The sequence below is a fragment of the Pteropus alecto genome, unplaced genomic scaffold, assembly GCF_000325575.1.
Source record: "Pteropus alecto unplaced genomic scaffold, ASM32557v1 scaffold38, whole genome shotgun sequence".
Classification (NCBI taxonomy): Eukaryota; Metazoa; Chordata; class Mammalia; order Chiroptera; family Pteropodidae; genus Pteropus; species Pteropus alecto.
The window spans coordinates 3,861,513-3,888,360 of NW_006442512.1; the positions used below are offsets into that span (position 1 = coordinate 3,861,513).

General features: G+C 32.4%; 1 protein-coding gene across 10 annotated transcripts in view; it reads left to right on the top strand.

The window, feature by feature from the left end:
- Window positions 1–26,848, top strand: part of MYO9A (myosin IXA) — a 239,386-nt gene that overhangs the window by 49,541 nt on the left and 162,997 nt on the right. For 6 of the 10 annotated variants that reach the window (XM_025040332.1, XM_025040333.1, XM_025040331.1 and 3 more), the window contains exons 5-9: window positions 10,733–10,832; window positions 12,289–12,345; window positions 17,782–17,882; window positions 21,378–21,504; window positions 26,735–26,824. In XM_025040332.1, coding sequence (XP_024896100.1) covers window positions 10,733–10,832; window positions 12,289–12,345; window positions 17,782–17,882; window positions 21,378–21,504; window positions 26,735–26,824 — 475 coding nt within the window. The remainder of the gene's footprint in view (window positions 1–10,732; window positions 10,833–12,288; window positions 12,346–17,781; window positions 17,883–21,377; window positions 21,505–26,734; window positions 26,825–26,848) is intronic. The other 4 variants (XM_015597695.2, XM_015597697.2, XM_006922665.3 and 1 more) reach the window with 2 other exon arrangements.

A 26,848-nucleotide genomic window follows, 5' to 3' on the forward strand; every position in this document is an offset into this window, starting at 1 on the left:
CAGTGAGGAAAAATTAAGAGCTAGAGTTTAAAGTTCAATAGACCTTCATATTCAAATATCGAATATGCCTTTGGCATCTCACTTCTCTCTTTCTTAGATTTTTATTCTCATTTTACAGATAGAAAACTATCCTGGAGTTGTTTAGAGGATCAAATGAAATAAAATTTATAAAATGCTTAGTGTAGTCCTTATATGTAAGTTCAGTAATTAATAACTAACGTCATCATAATGAATTACCTGTAAGGTTAGGACTAGAACTCAGACTTTTCTGTTAATTTTTTTGTGGCTGGCAGAAGAGAAAATCTGAGTTAGTAGTGCTTCAAAATGAAGAGAGGAGAGTTTCAAGAAGAGAATAGCTTCATAAAGACCTGCAGAGCTAATGGGTACTGCTATTCGAAGGTTATCAGTAACTTTTTCTAACACGTTTTAATGGAGTGACAGAGATATAAGCTTGGTTTTCTTGGTTCTGAACAATCAATGGGAGGGAAGATTCAGAGCTATAAACTGATTCTCTGTTATGCTGCTGGATTCGATTTCCAGATGTATATATAATCCTTATTATATGTTGCTGGATTCGGCGTGCTGGTATTTTGTTGAGGTTTTTTTGTGTCTGCATTTCTAAGGGATATTGCTGTAAGATTTTTTCTTCTTTAAATATTTGATAGAAGTCACCAACCAAAGAAGCTATCTGGTTCTGGGTTTTTATTTGTGGGAAGTTTTGATTATTAATTCAAATATTTTAGTTGTTATAGATCTAAAGATTTTCAGTTTCTTCTTTAGTCAGATTTGGTAGTTTTTATGTTTCTAGGAGTTTGTCCACTTCATCTAGGTTATATAATTTGTTGGCAAAAATATTGTTTATTGTTAGTATTCCCTTATATGTTTTTTTATTTCTGTAAGATTGGTAGTAATGTCCCCCTTTTCATTCTTGAATTTGAGATTCACCACTGTCTTACCTTGTTCCGGATGCTGTAACAAAATACCACAGACTGCATAGCTTACAAACAACAGAAATTTATTTCTTATAGTTCTAGATTCTGAGAAGTCTAAGATCAAGATGCCAACGTGGTTGCATTCTGGTGAAAGCCCTCTTCCTGGGTCCTCATATGGCGGAAAGGGGTGGTTAGGCAGCCCAATGGGATCTTTTATAAGAGCAGTAATCCCATTCATGAGAGTTCTGCCCTCATGACCTAATCACCTGCCAAGGGCTGCACGTCCTAACCATTACCTTTCAGAGTTAGGATTTCAACATAGGAATTTGAGGGGTTTACATTCAGACCATAGCAGTAGCCCCCTTTTGGGTCAATTTAGATAAAAGTTTGTCAATTTTTATGATCTTTACAAAGGACCGATTTTGATTTCATTGATTTCCTCTCTATTTTTTTCCTATTCCCAATTTTATTTCTGTTCTCATGCTTATTACTTCCTTCTTGCTTTGGGTTTAGTTTGCTCTTCACTCTCCTGCTCTCCCCTTCCCCCCCAACCCCGCCTCTAGTTTCTTAAAGTGGTTGTGCAGGTTATAGATTTGAGATCTTTTTAAGTATGGGTTTACAGCTATAAACTCCCACTGAATGCAGCTTCAGTTGTTTCCCATGTTTTAGTATGTTGTATGTATGTTTTCATGCAACTAAATGTATTTTCTAATTTTCTGTGTAAGTTTTTCTTTGACCCATTGGTTATTTAGGAGTGCGTTGTTGAATTTCTACATATTTGTGAATTTTGGAAATTTCTGTTATTGATTTCTAATATCATTGTAAGATGGGCAGAGAACATACTCTGTATGATTTCAGTCCCCTTAAATTTTTTGAGACTAGTTTTGTAGTTTAACATTGTCTATCCTGGAGAGTATTCCATGGGTGCTTGAGAAAATATGTATCTTGCTGCTGTTGGGTGAAGTATTCAGTAGATGTCTATTAGGTCTAGTTGGCATTTAGTATTTTCCAGGTCTTCTTTTCCCGTGTTGATCTTCTGTATAGTTGCTCTATTCATTATTGAAAGGAGGGGGGTTGTCTAAATAGAATCTCAGTACTATTGTTGAATTGCTTATTTCTTTCTTCAGTTCTTTTAACTTTTGCTTCGTGTATTTTGGGGCTCTATTTTCAGATATATGTATGTTTAGAATTGTTATATCTTCTTGACAGATTGGCCCTTTTGTCATTATAAAATGACTTTTGCATCTAGTAAAAATTGTTGTCTTAAAGTCTTTTATCTAAGTATAGACACTTTAGCTTTCTTTTGGTTACTGTTTGCATGGTATCTTTTGCATCTTTTTACTTGTAACCTATTTATGTTTTTGAGGCTGTAGTGTGTGTCTGTTGTAGAAAGCATGTAGTCAGACCTTTTTTAAAAAATCCATTCTGCCAGTTATCTGCCTTGAGACTAGAGTGTTTAATCTGCTTTTATTTGGTGTAATTAATAGATAGAATTTATGAATACTGTTTTGCTATTTGTTTTGTATGTGTTTTTATGTTTTTGTTCCTCTATTATTGCCTTGTTTTGTATCAAGTAGATGTTTCTAATGTACCATTTTAATTTAATTGGTGTTTCTTTTATTATATAGTTTACCCTTGAACAACATGAGTTGAACTGTGTGGGTCTCCTCATACACAAATTTTTCCAATAAATACATAGTGTTATAAATGTGTTTTCTTTTGCTTATGATTTTCTTAATAACATTTGCTTTTCTCTAGTCTACTTTATTGTATGAATATGGTATATAATACATATAACATACAAAATATGTGTTGTCTGTTTATGTTATCAGTAAGTCTTCTGGTCAACAGTAGGCTATCAGTAGTTTAAGTTTCTGGGGAGTCAAAAGTTATGCGTGAATTTTCCACTGTGCTGTGGATTGAGATCGGTAACCCCTGTGTTTAAGGATCAGCTGTATATTTCTTGAGTTATTTTCTTAATGGTTGCCCTGGTGATTAAAGGTAACATTTTAACAATCTGGCTTGGATTGTAACAACTTAATTTTGATAGTATACAAATAACTTTGCTGCTGTGTAGTTCTGTTCCTTTCCCTCTTCTTTGTGTTGTTATTGTCTTACAAATTACATTATTATAGTAGTAGATCCATCAATATAGATTTATAATTATTGCTTTTTGCAGATGTCCTAAAACTTAATGAGGAAAAAAGTGTTAAAAAATAAATTTATACTATCTTTTATATTTACCTATGTAGTTATCTTTACTTGTGCTATTTAATTTTTCATGTTTAATTAAATCTTGTCTAGTCTCTTTTCATTTCAGCCAGAAAAACTTCCTTTAGGCATTTCCTGCAGTGATCTTCTTCTAGCCATGATGTTTCTAAAGTTTTGTTTATCTGAGAATGTCCTAATTTCTCCTTTATTTTTAAAGGATTGTTTTGCTGGATCTGTAATTTTTGATTAATAATTTTTCCCTCTCAGTACTTTGACTTTGTTATCATTTTGCCATGGTTCTTGAAGAGAAATAAGTTGGTAATTTTATATTAGGATTACTTGAGGCATTTCTCTTACGGTTCTTGGAAAATTTTGATTTTTGTCTTTCAATAGTCTTGATTTGTCTAGGTTTGGATCTTTTTGAATTTTTTTCCCTGAAATTTGTTGAGTTTCTTAGATGTGCAGATTAGTGTTATTCATCAGATTTGGGGAGTTTTTGATCATTGTTTCAAATCTCTGCCCCTTTCTTTCCTGTCCTTGGGTCTTCCATTGGGCATATGTTGATGCCCCACATTATGCATGTGTTGTTTCTGCTTAAGAATGTTCCATGGATCTCTTAAACTGTTCATTTTTCTTCATTTTTTTTCTGTTCCTCAGACTAGTCTCAATTGATATATCTTTAGGTTCATTGCTTCCTTCTTTTGTTTGTTCAGATCTGATGTTGAGTTTCTCTAGTTTTTCATTTTATAACTAAACTATTTTCAACTCTAAAATTACTTTTAATTTAAAAAATTTTTTCAGTTTTAAAAAATACTCATTCATGTGTATGTGTGTATATTATGGTAACATTTGTTAACAATATCTAGTAAATTTCAAGTGTACAATTCAACAATAAGTCATATATTTATTGCATTGTATGTTCACTGCCCGTATTTAGCTTTCTCTGTCACCACATATTTGACCCCTGTCATCCCACCTACATACTTCCTACCCTAACCTTCCGGTAACCACTAGTCTATTGTCCATGTCCATTAGTCGTATGAGTTCTTTGTATATTTTGGATATTAGGCCCTTATCGGAGGTGTTGCTTGCGAATATATTTTCCCATTCAGATGGTTCTCTTTTTACTTTGTTGATGATTTCTTTTGTTGAGCAGAATCTTTTTAGTTTGATGTAGTCTCATTTATTTAATTTTGCTTTTACTTCCCTTGCCTTTGAGGTCAAATTCATAAAATATTCTTTAAGTCCAAGGTCCATGAGTTGAGTTCCTACGTTTTCTTGCATGCAATTTATTGTTTCAGGTCTTCTTTTCTGATTCTTAATCCATTTTGAGTTAATTTTGGTGTATGATGATAGACAACAGTCTAGTTTCATTCTTTCGCAGGTGGCTTTTTAGTTTTCCCAGCACCATTTATATTGAAGAGGCTTTCCTTTCTCCACTCGGTGTTTTTGGCTTTTTTGTCAAAAAATTATGTGCCCGTATAAACCGAGGTTTACTTCTGGACTCTGAATTCTGTTCCACTGCTCAGTGTGTCTGTTTTTATGCCAGTACCGTGTCTTTTTGATTATAGTCGCTTTGTAGTATAATTTGAAGTCAGGCAGCGTGATGCCTCCAATCTTGTTCTTTTTTCTCAGGATGGCTTTGGCAATTTGGGGTCTTTAGTGCTTCTATACAAATCTGATGTTTTTTGTTCTATATCTTTTAAAAGTGTCAATGCAATGGGATTTTGATGGGAATTGCATTAAATTTATATAATGCTTTAGATAATAAGGTCATTTTAACTATTTTGACTCTTCCAAGAACATGGAATATCTTTGCATTTCTTTGTGTCTTCAATTTCTTTTAATAGGGTCTTACAGTTTTTCATTTATAGGTCCTTCACATATTTCATTAGATTTATTTCTAGGTATTTTGTTCTTTTTGTTGTAATTTCTACTTCTTTTTCTGATACTTCATTATTAGAGTATAGGAACGCTGTGGATTTTTGAATGTTGATTTTGTGTCCCAGAAACTTTACTGTATTTGCTTACTGTTTCTAGTAGTTTTCTTGTGGAGTCTTTAGGGATTTCTGTATAGAGAATCATGTCATCCACAAATAGTGACAGTTTGACTTCTTCGTTTCCTTTTTGGATGCCTTTTATATCTTTCTCTTGTCTGATTGCACTCGCTAGGACTTCCAATGTTATAGTGAATAACAGTGGTGATAGTGGATAGTAGCGTTGCCTTGTTCCTGATCTTAGAGGAAAGGTTTGTAATTTTTCACCATTGTTTTCACCATTATATTTAATGTTGGCTGAGGGTTTTTGTATATCACCTTTATTATGTTAAGGTACTTTCCTTCTATACCGATTTTGTTAAGTGTTTTGATCATAAATCTTGTCAAAAGCTGTTTCTGCATCTATTGATATGATCATATGATTGTTTATATGGTGTATCACATTTATCGATTTGTATATGTTACACTATCCCTGAGGTGCCCCTGGATGAAGCCCACTTGATGTGGTGTATAATCTTTTTAATATGTTGCTGTATTCGGTTTGGTAGTATCTTATTTAGGATTTTTGCATTTGTGTTCATAAGAGATATTGGTCTGTAGTTTTCTTTTTCTGTGTTATCTTCACCAGGTTTTGGTATTGGTAATATTTGCCTCATAAAATGAGTTAGGAAGTATTGCCTCCTCTTTGATTTTTTGGAAGAATATGAGAATAGGTATTAAATCTTCTTTGAATATTTGGTAGAATTCACTTATGAAGACTTTTACTTTTTGGTAAGTTTTTGATGATTGTTACAATTTCCATACTGTTGATTGGTCTGTTTAGATTTTCCAGTTCTTCTTGATTCAGTCTAGGAAGGTTGTATTTCTCTAAGTACTGGTCCATTTCCTCTAGGTTATTAAGTTTGGTGTTATATATTTTTCACAGTATTCTTATATGATCCTTTGTATTTCTGCGACGTCAGTCATAATTTCCCCTTTTTCATCCCTGATTTTGTTTATTTGTGTCCTTTCTGTTTTTTCTTTAGTGAGTCTAGCCAGGGGTTTTTCACTTTTATTAAATTTCTCAAAGAACCAGCTCTTTGTTGCATTTATTTTTTTCTATTTTTTGTTTTAAATTTCTTTTATTTTCTGCTCTAATTTTGATCATTTCTTTCCTTCTGCTGACTTTAGGCTTCATTTGTTCTTTTCTAATTATTTAAGATGAAGCGATAGGTTGTTTATTTGGGCTTGTTCTTGTTTTTGAAGATAGGCCTGTAATGATATGAACTTTCCTCATATGTCCACTTTTGCCGTGTCCCGAAAGTTTTGATATGTTGTATTATTATCATTATCATTCGTTTCTTTGTATCTCTTGGTCTCTCTTTGATTTCTTCTCTGACTCAGTCATTCTTCAGTAGCATGTTGTTTAATCTGCATGTATTTGTGGTTCTTCCTGCTTTCTTTTTGCAGTTGACCTCTAGTTTCAAAGCATTATGATCAGAGAATATGGTTGGTATGATTTCAACCCTCTTATGTTTTTTGAGGCTATCTCTGTGTCCCAATATGTGTCCAGTGTTTGAGAATGTTTCATGTGCACTAGAGAAGAATGTATAAGCAGCTGTTTTAGGATGAGACTCTGTAAATGTCAGTTATGCCCAGTTGGCCTAATGTGTCATTTAAGGATGTTATTTCTTTATTGGTTTTCTTTTTAGATGCTTTCCACATCTGACAGCTGAGTGTTTAGGTCTCCTACTATGCTAGTGTTTTGTTCTGTTTCTCTCTTTAGTTCTATTAGTAATTGCTTTATATATTTCGGGGCTCTCAAATTGGGAACATAGATATTAATAAGTGTTATATCTTCTTTGTGTATGATTCCTTTTATCATTACGAAGTGTCCCTCAGTATCTTTCTTTACCTTTTTTACTTTGAAGTCTATTTCATCTGATATTAGTACCACTATTCTCGCTATTCTCTGAATGCCATTTGCCTGAAATATCATTTCCCACCCTTTCGCTCTGAGTCTATATTTGTCTCTGGAACTGAGATGTGTGTCCTAGAGGCAGCATATGGTTGGGTTCTGTTTTTTCATCGATTCTGCATCTCTGTGCCTTTTTATTGGTGAGTTTAGTCCATTTACATTTAGGATGATTATTATGAGGTTTTCCTATAGCCATTTATCTTTTACTTTCTTGTTGCTCTGTGTTTCCACTGATTCTTTGTCCTTGCATTTCTGTGTGTTTTGCTTGGATTTTGTGGATTTTCTGTGGTCCTTCGTGTTTTATGTTAGGTACTTTAGTTCTGTATCTTTGGTGTGTGGTTATCATTACAAATATGTAAAGGATTGTTATATGTATATATATACAGTAGTCTATTTTCTTCTACATGTGCCTTATCTCTGTTCCCCTTGGTCAGTTTGGTTCTCTGAATCCTCCCCTTTTCTGTTATTGTCTCAATTTGTCCCTATGTATGCTGAATGTTCATTACTATCTTGCAGTAGCAAGTCTGTTATTGCTTAAAATTAGAATGCCGTGTTCTTAATAATGGTTGCACTACTCTGCTTCTGTTTGCCTGCTAGTTGCCTTATTCATAGTTATGTTGGTTTTTTTTTTTTTTTTGGTCATTTTGTTTTAGGTTGGCTGACCCCTGTCAGTATTTCCAGTAATACAGGCCTCATAGTGGAGAATTCTCTCAGTTTTTGTATGTTCAAAAGGTCTTTATTTTTCTTCCATATCTAAAGGAGAGCTTTGACTGGTAATTCTTTTCATTTAATAGTTTGAATATTTGATTCCACTCCTTTCTGGCTTGTGAGGTTTGTGCTGAGAAGTCCGACGATAATCTAATGGGTTTTCCTTTATAGGTTACCGTCTTCTTTTCCCTGGCTGCCCTGAGAATTCTTCCTTTGTTATTAATTTTTGATAATTTTAATATAATATGTCTTGGAGAAGGGCTGTATTTCCTTTCCTGATGTTATCATTTAGTTTTTGTATTTCTCTTTCGTTATTTTTATTTCTTCAGTCTCTTTTTCCTTCTGCATGATTTCTAGATTTCTGTCTTTGATGTCACTGATCCTTCCCTCCATTTGGTCGACTCTATTTCCCAAGCTTACTGTTTCATTCTTCATCTCTTTCAGTGTGTGCTTCAGCTCCAGAAGTTCTATTTGGTTCTTTTTCAGGATTTCATTCTCCTTGCTAAAAAACTCATTCTGATAATCTCATTGTTTTCTCAACTCTTGGAATTGTTGATATGAATTATTTTGGATTGCACTGAGTTTTTTCCAGAAGTACCATCCTGAATTCTCTGTCATTTAAGTTGCATGTTTCTGTGTCTTTAAGCTTATTTTCTGGAGATTTTTCTCTTTCTGAACTGCCTTGTCACTTTGGTTGTTCATGGTGTTTAATGGACTGTTTCTCCAAGTAGGCATTAATAGAAGTGCATTCTGCTTTTTTCCTTTCCTCAGAAAGGTTTATTATATAAAGATCTCTCTTTAGCCTGTCACTATGAAGGCGTTTTTCTTTTGATTTCCATTAGGTGGACCTAAGCCTCTTGGATCCCTTCTTTGAGCTTTGATAATGCCTTTTTTTTCCCTTTATAGATGTTCAATCACAGTTACTACCCTCTGTCTCAGTCTCTGTCAGTGTTAGCAACAGTTTCAGTAGCGTTTGTTTAAATTCTCCCGGGGCTCTGCAGTGTTTGGTCTTGGAGGATATGGAGTGGTGCTGTCTGGTTTGGTGCATGGGGGTTTTTGTAGCTCAGCCTCTCATTTTGCAACCACGGGCAAGTGATAATCAGCTTTTGCTTCTTTGCCGTTGGTCCCTGCTTTGTTTTCTTCTCTGATCCCTGGGCTTCACTGCTGCGTGGAGCTCACAGAGCTCTTAGGCAGGGCTGCTCAGGGAACTGGCCACAACTTCTTACCCCCCTCCTCTTGCAGGGAGTTCCGTTTGTGGCTGCGAGAGGCAGCTTCTTTCTTCCTCCTATCTCTTGCCAAATTCTCGTGGTTCTGACCTATGGTAGCTTTCATGCGCAGATCACTTGCTCAAATGTGCTTATGTGCAGGTTGGGTATTATTTGTTGTGTTTTAGATGTTCAGCTTATTGTTATTTCTAGGGTAGAGATCTGGGGACATCTCAAATTTCGTTATGCTTCTGACATCACTCTCTCCTTTTTAATTTTTGATAAGTCCTGTATACTTATTGATAGTCTCTATTTGATGAGACAGCATTCTCGTATTTTCCTCTAAACATGGTTTTCTTTAAACATGGTTTCCTTTAGTTCTTTGGACATATTTAAAACAGTCGATTAAAAAAGTGTTGTCTAGTAAGTAATGTCTGGGTTTCCTCAAAGACAGTTACTATTGTTTTTTCTCCTTTGTATATGCTTTACTATCTTGTTTCTTTGCATGCCTCATAAGTTTTTGTTGAATATTGGACATTTTAAATAATCACGTGGCAGCTCTGAAGATGAGGTTCTCCTCCTTCTAGGATTTGTAGTGGTGGTTTTGTTCTTGCTGTTTGTTTCTTGGCTTTTCTAAACTAACTTTATTCTTTAAGTATGGCTGTTGAAGTATATCTGCTTGGTTAGCTAATGATTGAACAGAGGTTTTCTTAAATGCTTGGATATAGTAAGCTTCCTAGTCTTTGGCTCAGAAAACTTCATGTGTGTACTAGACCATGCATTTAACACTCAAGTAGACATTTTATAATTCTGCTTTAACTTTGCAGACCTTCAGTGTTAGCCAGAAGTGAGAGCTTAGTACCTCCTTTGGTCTTTGCTGAGCTGATATGCGGCCCTGCACATGTGCACAGCCTTATGCATGCACATGACCATCTAGATTCCCGGGAGTATATTGGAGCTTTTCAAAGCCTGTATAGAGATCTTATTTCTCAGATCTTTCTTTTAAGTTTTTGGTGAGCCCATTATTTGCCCCAGCATTTATCCACTGCTTTGGACAGAGACGTGTTAAAAAAATTGTTTATAATTGTTTTCTACAAATGTCTCTGGGGAAAAGATTTTCGCAGTGGGTTAACTATGGGTCAGGTCAAATAAAGACAGTTTCGAACATGGCTTCTTTCAGGAAACCATCAGACAGTTGAAATAATGATATTTCTCAGAGAACAAGGCTGTGAATGAGCTCCAGCCCTGTTCTGCCCTCTTTTGGAGGCTGCCAGGCTTCTAGTGTTCATTACGATTCTGAACTGTTGGTTTTGAAGGCTACCATGGATCTGGTGAGCAGGAGATGGAATAAAACAAGTTAAAAGGCCACAAAACTTATTGTTTTTACTGAGAAATCAGCTGTTTTTCTTATATAAACATCTCTGGATTTCTGTAAACTTTTGGTTAATTTCCACAATTCTAAAAAGTTGATTTTGCCAAATGTGCTAGTTTTCTATTGGTTTTTGGAGGAGAGAATTTTCATCTAAAACATCATTTTATTTCATAGTACTTAAATATTGAATTTATCACCTAAATTCAATATATGCAAAACAAGCCGATAATTGCATGTATACATTCAATACAAGCTGAAACATTTTACTAGTTAATGTTTGCTCTTTTTCCTGTTAAATGATAACTATAGGTCATTTTCATTATAAATCCATATTTCTTTGTGTCCAACAGGAACTACCATGTGTTCTATTACCTCCTGGCAGGAGCAAGTGAAGAAGAGAGGTTAGCATTTCATCTTAAACAACCAGAAGAATATCATTATCTCAATCAGGTAAGAGTTCATGAAAAGCATATTGAAATATAGGGCATTATTAAATTTTAGCTCTTGAGAAAAGTTTTTTCCTAGTACTTTGTTTCCCAAATCTGGTAATGGATATTTACTAGCATTTTCATACATGTAATATAAAAATTGCATGATGCAGTTCTCAAATTTAAATTATTATTACTCTCATGAGTTTTAAAAGATTCGTTATATGTGTGCCTTTTGCTTCTGGTGAGACTAAGAGAATAATAAACTGTTTATAGGTATTTCCATGTGAGAAAACTGGTTTACTCTTTCTAAAGTGATTTACTTTTTACGGCTATGAATGTTAAATGTTAGTAATATTTAATGCTTGTTCTTTGCAAGGGATTACTTGAAACTTTATTTGCATGTTTTGAAATCTAATTAACGTACCTCTTTGCATGACAACTATGATTTTGACTTATAGTATGATTATTTTTGTAATTTAGTGATCCCATTAAATACTCAATATGAAATTCATCAAAGGAAATGACTTAGAGAGTTTGTATCTTACCTTGAAACTCACAATACACTCCTAAACTTCCAAAATAAGGAGTAATTGTCACAACTTTTTATTAGATTGTTTTTTTTTTTTAAGTTTATTATTCCTCATGTTAGCAGAAATTCTGGAACTAATATAATGGATTTGGTATGACAGATCATTTGAATAACACATTATCTCTTTTTAATTGTTTGAGGCAAGATGTATTGTCTGGAAAGAGTTTATGAGAATTTAAAACCCTTAACGATTCGTAAGCAAACTGACACTTTGATAATGGCTCAAAGATTGTATGTATTTTAGGTTATGAAAGTATACAACATGCTGTATAACTGATGTTTCTTAATTTTGAAATGCCATATTTAAACAAACATAACTTTGTATTAATATATTGAGAATTTCAAAATTACTCAAAAATATCACTTCCCAATATACTGGGCAATTTGTACTAAATAGAATTAAGAAGATTTTTTTTTTTTTAACAAAAAAGTGGTTTAGCTTCTGAGTTTTACCCTCCTGTTTAAACAATTTGCATTTTATTTGTGTGATTAAATATTTTCCTTTTTAAAAAGTACTGATTGCCCATAAATGAGCTGATAGTTGTTAGTATTAGAGAAATTCTGAATTTATTACTGTTATTCCAGATCTTTTTGTAGTCATTGGCCATACCTTACGTATTCTTGTCATGTAATCACTATTCATAGAATGTGGGACTCAGAGGGTAATAAAAATCTTAGTCACAGGACAATAGCAAGTATGGATTAGTTATAATAATATATGAACTCCAAGAATCTGAATGTTTACCTAGTTGTTTCTTGTTTTATGCTGCTATACAAAATAACTTTCTTTGGATTGCAGCAGTGATACCTGAACACTTTATCTAAGAGATAATTAGAGAAGTGTAATAACCATTACTTCTACCTAACTAATCTGCCTTACTTTCAGATAACAAAGAAACCCCTCAGACAGAGCTGGGATGATTATTGCTATGACTCTGAGCCGGTCAGTACAAATACCTACTCTGTGTTCCTGTTAAAGGACCCTTACCTTGCTCATTTGCATCTATGTGATGACTTAGAAAGAAAATCAGCTGACATCAAAACAATCTAGGAAAGAAGATAAATCAATGTTTAATTTCTTTGATTTATTTTGTATGTGTATGGTTTGTTGATTAAAAACCAGTCAATTTCCATTTTTAAATTTTCTTCTGCCAACATTTAGTCTATATTCAGTATTTATTTTGACTAATAATAAATTGATTGCATTTCTGATTTTAGCATCTATGGTAGATCCTTTTGAACTACAGATTTTTTGTTTACATTTTATTTTTTTCAATTCATTTTTAGTGGTTTCATTACTCACACGAGTAGTAGTCTTTATTTTTAAAAGTTACACCCTTCCTGTTTTATGTGTCAGTTAACAGTCTTTTACATAATGAATGTATGGTTTTTCTTTGGTTCTTTTTTAATAGCAAGAGGGGCTTTATGTGATTTTCTAAAAATTGAAAATTGAAATTCCTATAAATAAGATTATTTTACATTTTAAATTAACTAATTTAAGGACATATATGATGTAATATAACATGAGTAGGTAAATTTAGCTTTATTTGTAATATTTTATAAGGACAAGTATATAATCATAAAAAGAGCACAAAACTTTACTTACCTTCCCTTTAGTTTACAATTAGGTCAGGTATAAAAGACTGAATAAAAACACTCATCTCTCTATATATTTATGAACTAATGAACTAATTTATTAACTATTCCTTCTGGAAACATGGCATGTCTTAGTCCTTGCTTTGTATAACCATGATTTTAATTCTCATTGCATGTGATTACAAAGTCCACTAAATTACAGAATGAGCCCATTTCAGAGTTGAAAAAGATTCGCGATTATGGATATTAATTTTTTCCTTCAGACAAAGTTTAATTGCATTACCATTTCATAATAAACTTGATAATTTATAGTTTCAGATTTAACATTTTGAAAAATAAATTTTAGACATTTAAATTATAGATTCCGAAAAATTTCAGTAGAAAAATTTTATGTTGTTTTGCTACTCTTAAGAGGCTTCCATCTTTCACTTAATACACCAAGTGACTGTGCCTCATTAGACAGTAGGTAGGAGACCTGGAAATTCATGGCTGATATAAGACTTGTTGCCTGTACAGAGGTTATAATGATATTGCAAACTGATCTGCTATTCTTTAGGTAGTCTAAGTAATGCTTAAGAATTTTGGCTTGGAAGTAAGCAGACCTGACTTGAATACTGGCTCATCCACATACTAGTTTTGAGAACCTGAGCAGGTCACTTAATTCTGTTGTTTCCATCATCTATCTAAGGGGTTAATAATGGTCTTTATCCTAACTTTCGTGAGTATTAAATTAGACAGTGCATCTAAACAGCTTGATAGAGTGCACAATAAATTTTCGCCATTGCTGCCACCATTGGAATCATCATTATCCATCTTTTTCTTTTAGAAAGATTTTGTAACCATACTGTTAACATCACTTTTCATCACTACCCTCCTGCTTGTTGTGTTTTCAAATCTATTATAGTTTGAACTTTGATTAATTTCTCTTGCTTTTTCTTACAAGTTAATTAATTAGAGCAGGCAGTTAGTCTGAGGATCTTTGATTTGTTCTTTACTCTTAGCTGTAAGTTTGGGGTAGACTAAACTTTGTTTCTTTCTGAATTATTAGAACTTACGTGACTGGCGTTATAGGAAGAGAGGATTATTAAGGACTGTTCTGCCACTTCTTCTGTATTATTTATCATACATCTTATGGAATCGTATAAATTGTCCCAACGGGAACTATAGTGAGAAAATGGCTTTTAATAGGGGACCCTGTTGCCCATTGTTTTATGGTGAATTAATTCCTTTTAAAGGTTATTCTTTTAAATAAGCTCAAGTAACCACTGTTGATTGGGACAGAGCAGAGGATTTAGAATTGGATAGATTTTAATTTGGCCACCCCTGTCATTTAGGTGAATTATTTAACCTCTGAGTCTATTTTTTCCACTAAAAATGTTCATATAATTAATACATACATACCCATAATTATCTCCTTGTATTTTTGAGAATTTTGTGAGATTATATATGTCAAGTGACTCTCATATTGACTCCCATATGTGGAACATATTTAGTAAATGCTAATTTCCCTTCTTTAAATGGTAATAATCTATTTAAATAGTTTTACTTCAAAGCTAGTTTTGAATAACTTCAATGTAAAAGATTATTTTCAACTTAATTTTTTTATTTTTCCGAACCAAGCTTTGAATGATTTTAGGGTCCAACTAACTACCAGGCAGAGTTTTAATGAGAATTGTCACAGTAAGTCTTGGGATACTGTCATGTCCACCATGCTGCAGAGGGATTAGAATTTACTATCTTGTTGAGACCAGGTTTATATTCTGGTCATTACTACCTTTATAGGAATCCAAACATGTACAATACCTGGCAGCTGTTTTCCCATGGGGTAGACCTGCTACAGTACAGGTAGATCCTGATGCAGCTTGGGCAGGATCCTTTGAATTCATGATGTTTCCATTTTTTTCTGTTTTAAGTATTTTACAGCGTAAAGACTCCTCCTGTCATTCTCTGACAGTTTATAAGTTTATAGTTAGTCTCTCAGATATTGTCTTTGTGGCTTTACTCTTCATCCTGTGCCAGTCGAATACAAGATCTCTACATGCTGCACAACATTTTTGCATCTATTTTTCCACTTAAAAACCACTTTAACATCCATATTATATTTGATCATTATAAAATCCCTGGTTATAATTAGTATGATTACCTTTCACGCAAGAAATAACAGTGGCTCAGAATTTAAGTGACTTCCCCCATGGTGGTGAAGCAAGTTAATAGTGTAACTGGGATTCCATTCAGGCTATGTTATTTATTTATATATATGTATATATACACACACACATATGTGTATATATACACATGCATACATACATACACATACATACGTATATATGTGTATATATTTTTAAATGATCTCCAGTATCTTTACTAACTCTCAAAGTCAGTTATTCTGATTTATGTCCTGCACTATCAACTGATAGTTATAAGAAGTATGATTTTCCAAACATCATTCTAAAAACTATAGACAGCGTGGAAAAAAAAATGTCTAATTTGATTATACCCTTTACTTTCTCTCCCTCATACCCACATTAAATACCTATGACTTGCCAGGCTTATCCTGTGCACTTTTAAATGAGAAAGGCTTCTCATTATTTCATACAAAGGGGAAAAAGGCAGATAGCGTGAAAGAACAATTTGGTTTGAGTTAGTTCTCTGCTTTATTCTTTGAACCTTACCAGTTTATTGTTCTCTAAATGACCCCCAACAGCCAGTATTTGTATCTTGGTGCCTGAAGGCTTTTTCTCAGAACCCTGGCCTTTGTGCTCTTACAGATAGGAATTAAAGGCTCACTACCCGCCCACCCCTTGCCAGAAGTCTTCCACCAGTGACTAATGGGAGATGGTACCTAAATACTTCAGCTCTCTCAACTTTTGTGTGTTTTATATTGTCTCCCAGAGATTACTTTGAGATTAAACTCCAGTTACCTGCTGTAGTAACTACTTTAAAATTGGACCCTGTTTAGGCTACATTGCCTTCTCTATTTTACTTTCCCCATCCCCCTGCTAATTGTACTGAGTCTAGATCCATGTTTCACTTCCGTAGGAACCCAAATTAAGGTAAGGATATTTCTGGTTTGATAGATTAATCCATCCTTAGCTTTCCTAATACCCTTATTATCAGTGAAACAGTTAAGTACACATTTTAAAATTTATAATTGTGATTTTGGTGTTCACCGAGGAGACTTTTCTGAAGTATTTCTGAAGAACAGTCGATTATGGATAACAGCAAATATAAATGTATTTATATTTTGGTGTTTTCAGTTTACTTTCTCAGTATTGTATATACATTGTTATATTCATTTTGAGAGCCGATAAGAACACTGTCAGTTATAAGAATCATTGCTATATCATTGAGTTTACACAAGTGGAAGCATAGCTGCCCCCCACACTTACTTGTTATAGAAAAATGTTTACTAAATTATAAAATAAATGAGCTATTTGTGGTTTGGGGGGAAGAGAAGCCAAGAGCATTTTTTAAAACTTTACAATAGATTAAAAAATGTGTTAAAATTTTTTAGTGAGTAGGACATTGTCATGTCTGTGGAAGTGTGTCCTAAAATTGCTTACCAAACATTTTATAGGCAGAAAATTAAATGCATGGGTTCTCACAAAGAAATCTCAAAGTGAATTAAAATTTTAAAATAAACGTGTACTTTTCCATATAGATAATAAATATATTTTAAAGAGCACTCTAAACTGTAATATTTAACTTCAAACTATCTAGATATATTTACTAACTCATTCTTATGGTTTCTGAAGCAGGTTGTCCATGGTCGATGCTTGATAAATACTTCTTAAAAAATTAATGAGCACTATATTTCTCAAGAAGGAATGTTTCATTCCATTCAGTACTTATTCAGTAATTCAGTGATTATATATTTACTTCTATAATTGCCCACTTTCTGCTTGGCACTGACTTGGAGGTCTACGGTGACTACAACAGATAACGGTTCATACATTTATTGAGGACTTGATACAACATTCCATAGGAGGATAGGCATTACAAAAGTAAATATGTGTGAGGAGGTTTTTGGAAATGTAAGTGTAATGGACTGTGAGAACATATACTAAGGGATTTAAAGACTTATTTGTGCAGTGTTAATGTTTTGACTTTTTTGGGAACTGAAGTAGAAGGATTATTCTAAAAAAGAAATATTTTTTTAATCTGGTAGTTCACAACTATTTTTATCGACTCATTTGATGTGTGTTCTTTGCAGGTTTTCATGCTTTCACATATACTTCTTTCTTTTGCTGATTGATTACCATATTTATATTATTTTCTTAGGACCTATTTATATCTAATATCGATATAATGTAAACATGTTTATCATATACATCTAGGCTCTACTTCTCAACTAAATTTCTTCTAAAATTTATTTTTATGTCCCAGGATCTAGTTCAGTGACTTGCATATGCATAGGCATTTATTAAATATTAGTTGAATAAATAACACTTGTTTGTGCAATTGAGCCCTCTTAAATGCTCTGGGTCTCCAAATCACTTCAGAACCACTCAAAATCAAAATTGGTAGTTACTTTTGAGATCTTGCCTTGGTGATTATGAAAGGGAGAAAAAAAGGTAACTTACTGGTATTTAATAGGTATCTGTTTAGTTTGCATACCTGTAGTAAGATAAAAGGTTTAATGAATTTGACTTTATCTAAATATTTTACCACCTCTAATTTTTATACATCAGTATACTTTTCTAAAATTACTGTATTTATTCTGAGTGGCTTATGTTAGTTTTCAGTAGGTAATCTTGATTCCCTCCCTTTTTTCTTAAATAAGCAGGATTACTTCACAGTGGAGGGGGAAGATTTGAAGCATGACTTCGAACGCTTACAACTGGCAATGGAAATGGTAGGATTTCTTCCCAAGACCCGAAGACAGTGAGTTTATTTATTGTCGTCTTATACCCTCAGTAGAGAGCAAATTATAATGTGTGTTTCAAAAATGCCTTTTCCTTGGTCCTTCAAAGTAGTTTTATTGTATCCCTGATCTAGTACCTCTTCCATCTTAGAAAGTTAATTTTTCTAAAAGACTGTTTATGAATTGCTTTTTTTTGTTTTATATTCTTTGAAAATCAGTTTTGGAAGTTGAAGATCTTCTTCCCGCAAAGAACTACAAAATAGTAGTTGATAGAGGGTCACGGGAATGGGGAGCATGGCATAGGAAATACGGACAGCAGTAAGGTAATGGCTGTATGTAGAGCCAGAGGGAAGATGGAGTAGTAGGGGGAGTGTCTCATAAACTATATAAATGTCTGACTGATGTACTGTATACTTGAAACTAGTAAAAAAAAGTATTACATTATATTAGAATATATTTTAAGAGTTTATGGTGCCCCTTGAAGCCTCTCCATGGACCTAACTTAAAAACTGGTGCTTTAGTCTATGGCCATGACACCCTGAGTGTGCCCAATCTCGTTTGACCTCGGAAGCTAAGCAAGGTTGGGCCTGGTTAGTACTTGCTGTGGGCGTTAAACAAACAGACAAACAAAATAACTGGTGCTTCATAACACTATTTTTATAGTTTCTTGTTTTCTGTATCATTTATTTCTGATCTTATTAAGGTATACATACCTATTAGTAAAACATAATTTTCTGTGTATTTCCTCTGTAAATTTATGTCTGTACTGTTGTACTAAACATTTTATTCATTGTACTAAATATAAACAAAATAGAAACATAAAAAAGTTGAGTTAAAGATGAAGTAAATTATATTTAAAATAAAACACTTTAAAATTAAAGACACAAATAACCTTGACCCTCACCAGAAAAAAATAATAACTTATAAATATTTTTTGGAGAAGGGAATTAGTGTTAATAAATATGTCAGATAGGATTATATTGTCAACTTTTAATCTCATAGTAGGAGTAGAAAAATATCAGTTCTGTCATTTCTTTTTTGCTTATAATTACTTTATTGGAATGCATCTTCAATTAGCAGACTATTTGTCAGAATTTCTTTATGAAAGATTAGTTAAAACTAAATAATATAATATGTAAATATGCAAACTCATTTAATTGGTGACATAAACTTCACTTCACTTTAAAGTTACTAAATAAATGAGAGTACCCTCTGAAGTCTTCCAGACTATATTACTTACATTCTTCCCTCAGGCTACCACATTTACCTCATGTGACACCTGACTGATTGACATGTGAACTGAAGCGTCAATCTATATATCAAATAATAATCTCAATTTAATTTTTTAAAGATAACATAAGGTAGATAACATAGGTTGGAAATACAGTATTTACTTTTCACACACCAAGGAGTGTCTTTTACACTTTCTGATATGATAGTATCCATCTTATATTGGAAACCACAGGAAATACTATGTTTCTCATAGGCTGGCATTCAATTTGACCCTTCCCTATCACTCAGATTATTATCTTTAGATATTCCTTAACACAAGTTTTGCATTTTAACTAGACTAATGGTGTTTTATAAAATATTATGTTATATTCTGAATATTCACTATTTTCTCCATTCCGTGAAGGAAATATCTTCATCTCTTTTTTGCTCATTTAAATACTTTGAATTTTTTGGGTAGGGTATATAATATGTATTGTTGGTCCCATCTCCTGTGGCCATGATTGACTCTGCTAATAAATCACAATGTTCTTTTCTTTTGCAGTCAGATCTACCCCAGAATTCCTCTAAATACAACCTTGTAGGCAGTCTAAAGTTCATGTGAATTGAAACCTGTTTTCTTTAGAGTACTACTTTTTTAATGAAATTTTCTTTAACTGTGCATTGTCTGTATTTTAAGATATCTTGCCCTATAGTATAGTTATTTAATTTTATCTCCTAATGCAAGATTATAAGCTTTTTGAGAATAGAGATTCGTATTCATATTTATTAATCTTTTAATATTGAATTACAGTATATTGATTGCTTATATGATATTATTGCTGGAGACTATGCATCATATATTTGTGTTTGAGAAGACATTAATGTTTTGATTTTTGAACCCCAAATTCTGAACAATTTAATAAACAACAATATAAACTACCACTAAAGTAGTTTTTTAAAAAAGGCTCAGGAATTTGTTTTTATGTCTTTTGGCTTCCATTGGTTTTTATAATGTTTTAGTTGATACTGAGTTTCCTCTCTAATTTAATTCAGAATACTTTTATTTCTTTATAGTTAATTTGTATTTTGTTTGAGTCATATTAATGATTCAAACTTTAAAAAATTTTTAATTATTTGAGAAATTAGACCTATAAATTAGATGTTGATTCAGGACTCCTGAAAGTATAGCTATTAGATCCCTAAAGCAATATCTTTGTTTTATTTAGAATATTTCCTAATTTTAGGAAAACACATAGTTAAAATTTCATAAGTGGAACAGATTTATCCTAAAGAAATAACTGGACAGGCACAAAGATACATGTATATATAGATTTCTAGAAATGGCTTTTAGATGAGGTGTTCAGTTATGTTAAATGCTTTTGAGATGTCAGGTAAATTAAGGACATAATACACTGTTCATAGTTACATGGAGGTCCTTGGTGTAACCTCTATGAGACATTTTAGTCAGGGGCAGATGCCAGAATGTGACAGTAAGTAGAGTATGACATAGTGACAACAAGGAGTATAAGTTAACTTTTCAATAAGCTTGTTTGTGAAGGAAAGGAGAAGGTATGAGATCTAGGATGGGTTTTTTAAAGTAAGAGAGAAGCAAACATGAGATTATTTTGATAGAAAGTTCTTGTAGGTTCAGGCAAGAGATAGGAAAAAGGTATAATAATGTTCCAGAGTAAACTGGAATTCATGGGATAGAGAGCACAAGTGGAGGGATTAGTTGTTGACTGCAAGAGGGTCTAGATGTAGATGTTTCACAGTAGGGGCCTGATATTAGATAATATACCCCAATGACCTCAGACTGTTTTAAAAAACATTTAGGCTACTTTGTTAAAAGAGATTACAAGGCCTTTCCCCTAAAGATTCTGATTCAGTAGATCTGAAATAGTGTAAGGAAAGGGCATTCCATTTAGAATGAAAAACATTTAGAAAGGCATGGACTTTTGAAACAGTACAGCAGATTCAGACAATAGCAAGAAGTCCCTTTCAGACAACTTTATCTGACAAGTGATACAAGATTTAGACAACAGCAAGACGTCCCCTTCAAATAACTATATCTGATTAGTGGTATAGTACTGAAATTAAAGTTGTGTAAAGCACTTTTCACATTGCCTGACATAGTAAACAATAAATTTTAATTATAATTATTATTCCCATGTTTCTTATTTTCTGAAGACTAAATACTTCATATTTGTACTGGTTACTTTGTTTGATGAGAATTTTTAGGATGTAGGAAGTAGGCTTAGAGAATGCACACAAGCAAGCTGTAATTTGTGGTTCTGTTTTCGCAGGATTTTCTCTCTTCTCTCAGCAATACTACATTTGGGCAATATCTGTTATAAAAAGAAGACATACCGGGATGACTCCATAGATATCTGTAATCCTGAAGTTCTGTCTGTTGTCTCAGAATTATTAGAAGTAAGTGATTACATTCTCATTTGTAAGGGATAATGCCTCAGTTTTTATTTTCTGTAACTATTTTGTAGGGATAAATGGGTTAATGCTTTTTATTAATAGTATTTCTTCAAGAGATGGAATTTTTGCTATTGAATATGCCACAATTAGTAGAAGATTTAGGTTTTCTTTCCTGCCTTGCTTTGCCCCAGACATATATAATCCTTCAGTTTGTTGAATAGGATGAATATTTCACTTTAGACTGAAATTTTGTTTAGATTATTTTATTTGAAGATGGAGTATGTGGATGGGTGGGGAGAAAAGCATACTAATTTTTTTTCTTTTCATGGCTAAATAGGAATCTAAGGTTATCATTTTCTACCATGCTTCTTTCCTTATTAAGGTCTTTATTACCTTATTCTTTCTTTCTGGAGTGATGATTTCTCATATTTTCCCAGCCGACTTCTCATCTTGCCTGATTTATCTTAAAAGGGGTATCATTTTTTATAGGCTCTCTCCTCTGACAGAGTAAGGTAATACATGTGTGTATACTAACCTGTGTATATTCATATAACTTCATATTCATGATGACCTCATATCTTTATATATATAGATGGTTACATATTTTTGTGTAACCATCTATATATATAAAGATATGAGGTCATCATGGTGATGTTTCTAACTAATCAGTTGTCACATGTATCATTCTAGCCTTCTCCCCTTACTTATCTGTAAACTCCCACTCTAAGAATTAGGAAGCTGTGTCTCATCAGCTTTCATTCATCTACTTAATTAATTCTCGTATACATGTATAGCAGTATTAGAATTATTAATCCATACCCTTGTGGGAAGTGATTTTATTAACTAAAGTACAGTGCTTATGTGTAGTTTCTTTTGCTTTTAGTTTTGCAGTCTTCCTTCACTTTCAGAATTAGGTCAATACCTTTTCCTCTCACTCTCTTCTCTGAGGTTGTTACATATATTTGTCATACAATTAGATTCTCTCCTCATGGTCTGCATTTTTTCCTAGGATCTCCCAACATCTTTAATAATTTTCTGAAACTTTGTATACATTAACATTCACTCTATGTGCTGTATGGATTCTGAGAAAGGCATAATGTCATGTTACAGTATCATACAAAATAGTTCACAGCCCTAAAAATTCCCTTCACCTATTCAATCCCTCCCTGTAAACATCTGGCAACCACTCATCTTTTTACTAGCTGTAGATTTTCCTTTTCCAGAAAGTAACATAATTAGAATCATACAGAATGTAGCCTTTTCAGATGGACTAGTTTCATTTAGCAATATGCATTTAAAATTCATCCATATCTTTTTGTGGCTTGATAGCTCATTTCTCTTCATTGCTGGGTAATATCCCATTGTATGGATATACCACAATTTGTTTATCCATTCACCTATTAAACGGCATCTTGGTTGTTTTCAGTTTTTTGCTGTTACGGGTAGACTTTTTTCTATTAAAATAGTGCTCATCTGTGGTAATATAGGGTATTGCGGCTAGTGGTCTTCCTTATAAGTTCAGGCATTTGGTAAGTATCAAGTCTTCTGATTCTAGTGGAGTATTCCTTCTTTAGTGAGAGACTTAGTAAGAGCAATTCAGGCAAGTCAAAGAGGAACTCAGGTGTTGGTAAAAAAGGAGAAATCCAATCCTGAGAAATTGGGCACACCAGTGTCAAAGTTAGACTAACAGCAAATGTGATTTGATAGTAAATCTTACTTTAGAACCCAAGCTTTTAAAATTCTTTCTTATTATATATAGTTTGGACTGTTTCTAGGAATAAAGGTTTAGTAATAAGTAGAAAGAAGATACCTTCAAAGTTGAGGAGCTAGAGAAGATATGACATGACCTACCATGGTATCCTACTTGTAGTTAGTTGTTAGCAATTGTTTTTAAAAATGATCTCCTCTAATTGGTTACAGTTGATATTAATAGATATTAATACCTTTGTTGAGATAAAATTTAAAGATAGGCACAGTAACTGGTAAACTCTTCAGTTAAGATTTAATATAGTTCCCTTCCTTACTCTTGTGATTCAGTTCAATGATAAAAATTTAGATTTTAAGAACAAATGTTTTAAAAATAATGGATTAATTTTATTTACTTTTGCAATTGCTTTTTGTAGTTATCTCTGGCAAAAGTGAATATTTTAAGTCTTCTGTTTACTAAATTCTATTTGGGATAGATAATTGTGAAACTATTGAAAAGAGAACAAATTCCAGTATTTTTTTGTGGGTAATTGTGGACCATGTTTTTGTTGTGAGATATTAGAGCTATTACCAAAAAGTGTTCAGTTTTTAGCAGATTTATGTTTTGAGTGTATTTTAATATCTATTGAAACAGTATAAAGAATGTTTTTTTAATATATTAGTTTCTCAATTAGGTGATTATAAGAAGCATTATAGATTGGGTATTGAGTCTATTGCCGATTATCTTGTATTAATAAAGTAAATTTTTAATTTTAAAAGTCATATACATACAATTAAGAATATTTGGAAGATTATAGAAGTAGCTTATTAAGATATCACTATTTCAGTAATATTTTCTTTAGGATGTTTAACAAGTGGAAGCAAGATTAATTGTGTTTCGTGTGCTTGTGCATATGTGTGTAGATCTGTGTCTGGTCATTATTAGATTTTAGTGCCAGCATTAAGCCAGTTTTTTAAAATGAGTTGGTTAGTTTTTCATCCTTTTACAATTTTTAAAAATTGTATTTAGAAGAAGAGTCAGCAGAGAATATTATATTCCATAAATATTTGAGAGATATCAGCCCAGTGACCAGCCATATCTGATGTCCTTTGGTTTGTTTTGTGTTAACTAATTTTTTAGGATTTTAAATCTGGCTTTAGTTGATGTTAATAATTTGTGTTTTTCTAGAAAATCATGTGTTGATTAAATGTTTAAAATTTATATTTTTGTGTTCTTTCGAAATATTCTTTTAATGTTTGAAACTTTTTCTCTATGGCGTTAGCTTTCTGTTTGTTTTATTAATTTTTTTTTTTTTTTGATTTGGGGATATTGGTCTTTCATTTCTTACTTGCAGATAATTGGCCTTTAGATTTTTCTGCCCTACCATTTTACTTATGTATTAATTTCTGTTTTAACATATTTTCTTCTCTTTTATTCCTCTGTTATGAAATGTTTCAGCACACAATACATATAGAGAACAATATATTTAACACTCGTATACTTAAAACCCCACACAAGTAATAAAATATTGTGTGCAATTGAAACCTACTGTGTCCCTCACCAAAAGTAAACACTAATATGAATTTTATATTTATCATTCCCATTGTTTATATGTTTTTTATATTTTCAGAATAGAGGTTTTCATTAATAACATATAGTTTTGTTCTGCATGTTTTCAGACTTTATATAAATGTTACAGTGTTCTAAAACTTGACTTTTTCATTCCATATGATGTTTTCGAGATTTTTCAATGCTGATTTATATATTCTAGGTTCTTCTTTTTATCTGTTGTCTAAAATTCTATTATATGAAAAAAACATAATTTTTCTGTTTTAGTGGAGATTGAGGTTGTTTGTAATTTTCCATGTATAAATAGTACTATGATAGCCATTCTTTTACATGTCTCCTTGTTAACACATACGAGAATTATTCTAGGGGATAGACCAAGGAATAGAATTTTTGGGTTATGGTATATCTACATATTGAGCTCTACTGATATTGATGAATGACTCTCCACAGTGGATGTAGTAATTTATACAAGTGTATGAAAATAACCTTTGCTTCTTGTTGCCAGTTTACATTTGTTTGTTCCTTTAAAAAAATTTTTAAATGCTCACTTTTAATAATAGTTGCTTAAATGTAGAGATATACCCCACAACATAACAGTGGTTTTATCACATACGTGTTTTCTTAGTTTTATTGTTTTTGTGAAATCTGATATTAATTAATTTTTTTCCCTCAAAATGTTTTAAATAAATGTGAAAAGTTAAGATTTTATATTTAGTCTTTGGCTGTTCATTCTTAGTTTTACTGCATTTTGTGAAGGTAATGTGCCTCAAGTTGTTTTTGTTTTTTGGAATTTGAGGATTGAGCACTGGATGCTCTAAAAGAAGGTATATTTTCTCTATGATATAATCATACTTAAAAAAAATGGTTGATCTGTCATGAAATGCTGGTGTCAGGGTATTATCTCACTCCATTGTTTCATAACTCAGTTTTTCCTTGTCAGGGTAATATTTTTTGCTTGAAATACCTTATATCATATTGTCTACATGAAATTTTATGAAAATTCTATCTTTATTATAATGTATGGATGCTTTTATAAAAAGCCCGTTTTACCATTTTATGCTCATCAGTATGGCAAAAACCAAGTCTGATAATACTAAGTATAGTCAAGGTTTGAAGAAATAAGAACTCAGTGCTGCTACCGAGAGAGCAAATTGGTAAAAACTGTACAGGAGCTTGGCAATATCCTGTAAAGCTGAAAATGTGCACTATAAGCTGGTAATTCCACTTTTAGGTATGTACTTAAGAGAAACTCTTGAACTCATATGGAGGAATATTCACTTCAGTTTATTTTCTAATAGTGCAAAATTGTAAATGCCTACAAGCAGGAGAATGAATTATACACAGTGGTAATTTATATACTGCTAAATAGCAGTTATAATTAATAAGCTTGATCTAAATTTTCAACATAATTAAATCTAAAACACATGGGCTTATGATACTATATACAGATAAGACTTAAATGGACTAAACAGTATAATATAGTGTTTATTAATACATCTAACATGTATTAATACGTGAACTGAAATGATATATATCAAATTTATGATAGTATTGTCCTCTAGAGAGTAAGAACAAAGGTAGCATCAACTATATCTTAAAGTCTATAGCATCTATAAATAAAAATGAACATATGAAACATAAATTAGTACTCATTGTAATGTTCCTGGAATTCAAGAAGTGTTGTCACTTTTTAGTCCATTTCTCCAGGTTGTGGGATTATCATTGATTGTCTTAAAATGTTTTTTTTGTACCAGTCTGTATTTTTCATATTCTGCACAATGAAATGTGTTTCTCCATTATGATCAGAAAACTTAAACTTAAATAAAACCCTCTGCTTTATAGCCTCTGCTTTATTTTGTTTTCCTCTATTGTATCTTTGCTAATCTCATTAATTTTTTTCTCTGTATAGCTTTTCAATAAATAATTCAACCCATTGTCGTAAATATTACATATTGAATGTACTTTTCTGCTGTACAGGTTAAAGAAGAGATGCTGTGTGAAGCATTAGTAACAAGGAAGACTATGACAGTGGGAGAAAAGCTTATTTTACCATACAAGCTGGCAGAGGTATGAATAGATTTTCTTTGAAAT